This window comes from Euprymna scolopes, chromosome 46 (genome assembly GCF_053919585.1).
Source record: "Euprymna scolopes isolate OS-2025 chromosome 46, ASM5391958v1, whole genome shotgun sequence".
Taxonomy (NCBI): Eukaryota; Metazoa; Mollusca; class Cephalopoda; order Sepiida; family Sepiolidae; genus Euprymna; species Euprymna scolopes.
This window is the reverse complement of record NC_136527.1, coordinates 186,896,701-186,904,320: the sequence shown is the minus strand read 5'-3', so window position 1 is coordinate 186,904,320 and position 7,620 is coordinate 186,896,701. Positions and strand designations below refer to the sequence as shown.

At 32.0% G+C, this 7,620-nt stretch overlaps 1 protein-coding gene across 1 annotated transcript; it reads right to left on the bottom strand.

Annotated features, from left to right (window-relative positions):
- Positions 1–2,785: 2,785 nt before the first annotated feature.
- LOC145270732 (uncharacterized) lies at positions 2,786–6,307 on the bottom strand. Its single transcript, XM_080126340.1, has one exon. The coding sequence runs from the start codon at positions 6,104–6,106 to the stop codon at positions 4,985–4,987; it is 1,122 nt and encodes a 373-aa protein (XP_079982466.1). The 5' UTR covers positions 6,107–6,307; the 3' UTR covers positions 2,786–4,984.
- Between the last annotated feature and the right edge of the window lie 1,313 nt (positions 6,308–7,620).

Here is a 7,620-nt window from a genome sequence, read left to right as displayed (position 1 = left end):
AATTTCTGTTCGCCTCCTTTTCCTTGCTTAAACGGGGAAGAAGTTAGGCTCGCCATTCAGTAAATGTGTGTACACGTCGGGCCACTATTTTAGGGAGTTGAGTTAGTGCTTTTCAGACACTGCCTAATAAAATAAATAATTTAACACAAGCTACTGAATAAAAGAACAAACAACTTCGTAAAACATAACAAGGAGAAGGTGTATTAAAGGGAGTCAAGGTAAGATGTCAAAAAGATATAACTCGTATAAAACTTGTCTGCCTTTGCCCGGTAGTTATTTCCAAGTGGGAATCGTCGATACAGGTGTAGGCAGATAGGGAGAGTGAGGAAACAGGTCTGCTCTCTTTTGCGTCTGGCTGGAAAAGGAAGAGTTTTTTCTCTTCCGGAACGGAAGCAGTTAGAGTTCCTTAGGGGGAAGGTCCCTGTGCCATGCCTCTGATTGGTCAGTATGTGCCAAATCGCACAGTCAGGGGAGGCACTGACGCACAAGAAAAGAGTTCTATTTGTTTCTGCTACATATGTGATATAACACAAATCAGCTTTGTCTGAAAATACCAGTTTTAAACAGAGGATTAGTGGACCAAAACATCTATGGACAGCAGTAATTACTGAAAGGTTTACAAAATATAATTAGTTGTCTTCGTTCAATCTTTTTTTTGTTTGACTGACTGACTTGTTTGATTTGTTTATAAAAAATATTCATTTTATGTGAAATATTCAGTTTTGCAAATGTTATATGAAAATTGGAATTATTGAGACTACTGTTTAAAATGTTGTCAATGCCTAACTCGCGGTATGTGAGGAGATACAAAAAATAGAACAGAATCCAATATGGTTTAAGGGGCAGGTAACTCTTTTTGAAGTTATGTCCCTTTGATTGCAACATTACATTGTTCTTATCTTGAATGTTAAAACTAGTTCGACTAATCCAAATAATTATGAAATGTTTAGTTTTAAAATTAGATTTTAAGACCTGATTTTTATCTTCATATATTTTATTTTTTAATGAATTGGAAAGACAAAAGAGAAATTAATATAAGACGTCTTAACAATCCGTAGGCATTTACAAATATAACGTAAACTTGATAGGAAAACAATGTTTACAAGAGGAACGAAATAATGATTACACCGTGTTATGGAGCCCTAAATTCATGTTCGTTTTTTTTTGTTTTGTTCAACAGTTCATTTTATATTTATTTATTACATTTTCACAGTACAGTTGGGGAAGTAGGGACCCAGAAGGGAATTCCAAAGTCTAGCGGTTCTGTGGAAAAAAACTACTGGAGTAGAAAGATCTCTTATATCTAGCGATCTCTACTGTGTAGAGGTGGGATTTAGCTGTTTGTCGGGTTTGTAAGGGGTATTTAAGGTAAGCGGTACAAGTGCTTGCAGTTTGTTGAAGACTAGATGACAGTTCAGGATCTATCACGTTGGAAACTCTTTTGAACCTTTCGGGCGTTAGTGGCTTTCTAGCGCGGTAGAGAGAACCTACCTTCTCTGCAGCAGTCCTGGCAATGCTCTCAATGTAATTGTTCCAACTCATTTTTCCTATAAACGTTAGGCCGAGGAGTTTAAAGAAGTACTTTTAGATAAAGAGTCTTTGGCCATTGCTATTGGTGGTAGAGAAGGTTTCTTGTAATTATTGAAGGAAACAAGTTTAGTCTTGACAGCATTGAATGTGACCATCCATTTTGTCCCCATTCCACTACAGATTGGAGGTCATCCTCTAGTTTTTCTTCCATTTCTTTAGATATGCGTTCATTTGTTTTCCTGTCATGTCTGTTATAGAGCGTGGTATCGTCAGCATATATACCCATTTCACAGACAGTTTTATCAGGGAAGTTATTTATGAATATTAGGAATAATAAAGGGCCAAGTATAGACCCCTGAAGCGCTCCCTCATTTATATCATATTGTTTAGATGTATGACCGTCGAGGACAACCTGGATTTTTCTCTAAAGGATTTAATTATGTTAAGTATTCGTCCAGTGATATCGTATGATCTGATTTTCCTGAGAAGACCTTCATGCAATACCTTGTCAAGCCTTAGATATATCTAGAGCTACCGCTCTACTCTCATCTTCTTTGTCCACTAAATGGTATATACCTTCAGAGATTACAGTTAGGATATCTGCTGTGGAACGGTCTTGCCTGAATCCATATTGTTGGTCGGTCAGAATTTTAGCATCTGTAAGGTGATGGACTAGAGTTTGGTCAATTATGGACTCATATATTTTGGCGAAAAATGGGAGGAGGCTAAACGGGCAATAAGTTCTTTCGCCAGAATTTTTTAAAACTGGTACCACAGAAGTAATTTCCTGCAGTCAGGAAAGCAAGATTCATTAAGGCGTTTGTTGTAAAGTTTGAAGAGAACTGGAGCTACTTTTGTGGAGAATTTTTTTCAATAGCACAGCCGGGATGAGATAAGGTCCACATGCTTTTGAAGTGTCAAGGTTTTATGTGATAGCATGCACCTGAGAAAGGGGTGATTTTCAGATCGTTTAGTGTGGCGTCCCTTGATAAAGCAAAGTTATGGAGGGCATGGTAAGTGTGGAGTTGGAGGAAAAGTGATTTATAAGCATGTTATCCTTCTCAGTTGCTGAGCAAACAACCTCATGATTGTCGGATAGTGGGGCAATTGTTGATTGCCCATTATTTACTACAATGTTGTAGTTTTTCAAGAAATAACGGGTTCCTTACTTCTGTGCTTCGATGCTTTTTTGTGCTTTCAGTGAATTTTCTCTTTGTTGCTATTTCTTTCTTGCAATTACTTCTAGCTTCTATATATTTCTGTCTGTTTGACCTAGACATATGTCGGTAAAAGCTTCTATATATTTCTGTCTGTTTGACCTAGATATATGTCGGTAAAAGCTGCGGTATGCATGGCAGTTACCGTTTCGATAATTTTCAAATCAGTTCAGCTTATGTTTTATCATTGCATTTTTCAGTTTTATTATGAAATTTATGATTGGTTTTTGTTGCTTTTAATCATATCAACGATCTTAATTGTGTGTACCTTCATTCGTTCTCCAACAAAAGACTTCATTAATCATCCAGCTCTTCATTTTCCGGTGACTTTTATACTGTGACTTACATTTTAGTAAAACAGTCGTACATTTTCCTTATACCGTTTATTTTTATTTGTTTTATCTTTTTATTCGTATGGCAACTGTTTGGGTCATTCTTTCCCCTGCAAGTTCTGTTCTCCAGCCATCTCAATTGAGACAAGTTCATTTCTGAAAAAAAGATCAACCGATTCCAATATGTTGTCTTGTTTTGTGGTAAGGACGTCCATTGTCTTTTAAATTGAGTCTCAATTAAAGATATTATATTATGCTCCAGAGGAGGTATAAGACAGCCAAATCAGCTACCAACATTGCCCTGCTTTTTATTGAAACCAACCAAGAGCTCGTTTAGTATATTCGTTGTTCCCTTAAGTGCAATTGTCTAGATCTCTTTTGCACTTGGTTCACTAGGTATATTAGTTATGTAGGCTTTTACAAATTGTGTTTTTATATGTCTTCCGAGATTGTGTTCATAAGGAATATTAGTTAGGTAGGCTTTTACACAGTGTGATTTTTTATATGTCTTCCGAGATTGTGTTCATAAGATTTTGAATATTCAAATAATTCGCAAGATTATGACTTTTCGCCAGTGTGAAATTTCACGTGTAACTAAAGCTTATTTTGTGAACAAAAATATTTACATAATTTACAAGATTTTTCCTTTTATTTTACTTCAGTCGTAGTTCTTAGAAATCAAGTGTTAGCCAATCACTACTACTCGTGGCTAACACTTGCATCCTTGTGAGATACATAGCTATTCGAATGTTTCATTGTGAATTTGAATGTCTCATTTAAGTTTCTATATTGTTTTTTTTCATTTTAGTGTGTTTTTCATGTCTCGTTAGATATTCTTTACAAGTACACTTATATTCACATTTTCATTTATTATGGAATTTATTATTATGAAATTTATGATTAGTTTTTGTTATTTTAATAATATCAACGATCTGCTTTGTTTCTTAATTCTATGTTCCTTCATTCGTTCTCAAACAAAAGACTTCAGTGATCATCCAACTCTTCATTTTCCGATGACTTTTATACTGTGACTTTAATTTTAGTAAAACAGTCGTACATTGTACTTAAAACGTTTATTTTCTGTTTCTTCTTCCTCTATTTTTATTCTTATGGCAACTGTTTGGGTCCTTCTCTCGAGTTTCCTCCTCCTCCTTCCTGCAGGTGATGTTCTCCACCCATCTCAGTTGAGACAATTTAATTTCTGCAAAAAATTCAACTGATTCCGGAGCTTCCGTTTCCAATATGTTGTGTTGTTTTGTGGTAAGGACGTCCATTGTTTTTGAAATTGAGAATCTCATAATAGCCTTGCAATTAACGATATTATTATATTAAGCTCCAGAGGGGATTGTTGTATGTGGAAACAGTAACAGCATTAACTCTTTATTTCTGTCCTTGTAATTCTCGTAGTTTTCACAGTTGACAACTGAGCTTATTTCTACAACTTTATACTTTGAACTTACCATCTGGTTTAGCAAAGTCTAAGGTTATTTTCCAGTTATTTGCAGTAGCTTAGTCAGTGTAAGTTCTCAAATGTGTCTCAATAAATATGAAGTATAAGAACAATAATATACACATTGTTTTAAAGAATAAACAATGTGAGTTCTCAAATGTGTCCTATACTTCACAGGAATATGGATTTTACACAGTGTGTTTTATATGTGTTGCGAGATTGTGTTCATAAGACTTAATATTCACATAACTTTTCGCCAGTGTGAGATTTCATGTGTAACTAAAGTGTATTTTTAAGAACAAAAATATTTACATAATTTACGAGGATTTTTTTCTTTTTGTTTTATTTTACTTCTGTCGTAGTTCTTAGAAATCAAGTGTTAGCCAATCACTACTACCTGGAGCTACGTAGATAGTAAAATGTTTCATTGTGAATTCGAATATGTCTCATTTAACTTATGTTTGTTTCACTTTAGTGTGTTTTTTCATATGCCTCGTGAGATATTTTTTATGAGAACATGTATATCCACATTGTTCACACGCATATGGCTTTTCACCACTGTGAGTTTTCATGTGTGACATTAAATTTGATTTTTGAGAAAAAGAAAATTCACATAATTCACAGGAATATGGCTTTTCCTTTGTGTGAGTTCTCATATGGCCCACTAAATGTGCTTTTTGAGAAAACGAACTTCCACATTTTTCACAAGAATATGGCTTTTCACCAGTGTGTATGCGAAGATGCATCGTTAAACTTGATTGAACAGAAAAAGAATATCCACATTGTTCGCAGGAATATGGCTTTTCACCTGTGTGAGTTCTTACATGTTTCACAAGATCATATTTATGAAAACTTGAATATTCACATTGTTCACAGGAATATGGTTTTTCACCAGTGTGACTACTTATATGTGTTTTTAAATTTGATTTTTGAGAAAACGAACTTCCACATTTTTCACAAGAATATGGCTTTTCACCAGTGTGGATTCGAATATGCCTCACTAAATTTGATTTATGAGAACATGAATATCCACATTGTTGACAAGAATATGGTTTTTCACCAGTGTGCCTTCTTACATGTTTCACAAGACTTTGTTTATGAGAACTTGAATATTCACATTGTGCACAGGAATATGTTTTCTTCCTAGTGTGAGTTTTCATATGTCTTGCAAGTCTTGATTTTTGAGAAAAAGAATAATCGCACAATTCACAAGAATATGACTTTTCGCCAGTGTGAGTTTTCATATATTTCACTAAATTTGATTTTGTAGTACAAGAAAGTTTACAGTGTGCACAAGAATATTGTTTTACCCCAGTGTGAGTTTCTATATGTCTTGCAAACTTTTCTTTCTCGTGACAAACATAGCTACACACTTCACAAGAATATGAGGTTTCCTCGGCGTGGTTTATCATATGTTGCATAAGATTTCCTTTCTGAGAAAAAATAGATCCACATATTGTACAAGAATAATGGTTTTTTCTAGAATGGATTATCATTTGTGGCACTAGATGTCTTTGTCGAGAAGTCTGTTCACACATCAAACAAAAATATGGTTTATATTCACCGTGTGCTTGCATGTTTCAGTAATTATCTTTTGAAACAAGAATACCAAGATGTTTATGACAGATTATTCAGTTTTTTTCTGAAGATTTTATAAAACTTAGAATGTAGAGTATTTTTGCAACAGATGTTTGTTTAGATTTCACAAACAAGAATATGGTTCTCTCTGTATCAAATGTTAACGAAAATTCAAATCCAACACAGGCGATCAAGCAGGAATATCTGCAATGAAAAAAAACATTAAATTATTTTTTTTATTGTTTATTTAATTTTCACCGATGAATATCTTTTATATTGATACAATCATAACTATGATGAATATCTTTTATATTAATACAATCATAACTATGATGAATATCTTTTATATTAATACAATCATAACTACGATGAATATCTTTTATATTGATACAATCATAACTACGTTACGAGATTCATAACTACATTACGAGATTAGCGTGTGTTTTGCTCAACTCTTTAAATATACTCACTAAGAGATTTCGCTTTTATATTGAAACAAGCATAAATACGATCAATATCTTATATTGATGCAATTATAATTACGAGGAATATCTTTTACAATAATAAAATCATAACTATGATGAATATCTTTTATATTGATACAATCATAACTATGATGAATATCTTTTATATTGATACAATCATAACTATGATGAATATCTTTTATATTGATACAATCATAACTATGATGAATATCTTTTATATTGATACAATCATAACTATGATGAATATTTTTATATTGATACAATCATAACTATGATCAATATCTTTTATATTGATACAATCATAACTATGATCAATATCTTTTATATTGATACAATCATAACTATGATCAATATCTTATATTGATGCAATTATAATTACGAGGAATATCTTTTACAATAATAAAATCATAACTATGATGAATATCTTTTATATTGATACAATCATAACTATGATGAATATCTTTTATATTGATACAATCATAACTATGATGAATATCTTTTATATTGATACAATCATAACTATGATGAATATCTTTTATATTGATACAATCATAACTATGATAAATATCTTTTATATTGATACAATCATAACTATGATGAATATCTTTTATATTGATACAATCATAACTATGATGAATATCTTTTATATTGATACAATCATAACTATGATGAATATTTTTATATTGATACAATCATAACTATGATGAATATTTTTATATTGATACAATCATAACTATGATGAATATTTTTATATTGATACAATCATAACTATGATGAATATTTTTATATTGATACAATCATAACTATGATCAATATCTTTTATATTGATACAATCATAACTATGATCAATATCTTTTATATTGATACAATCATAACTATGATCAATATCTTTTATATTGATACAATCATAACTATGATCAATATCTTTTATATTGATACAATCATAACTATGATCAATATCTTTTATATTGATACAATCATAACTATGATCAATATCTTTTATATTGATACAATCATAACTATGATCA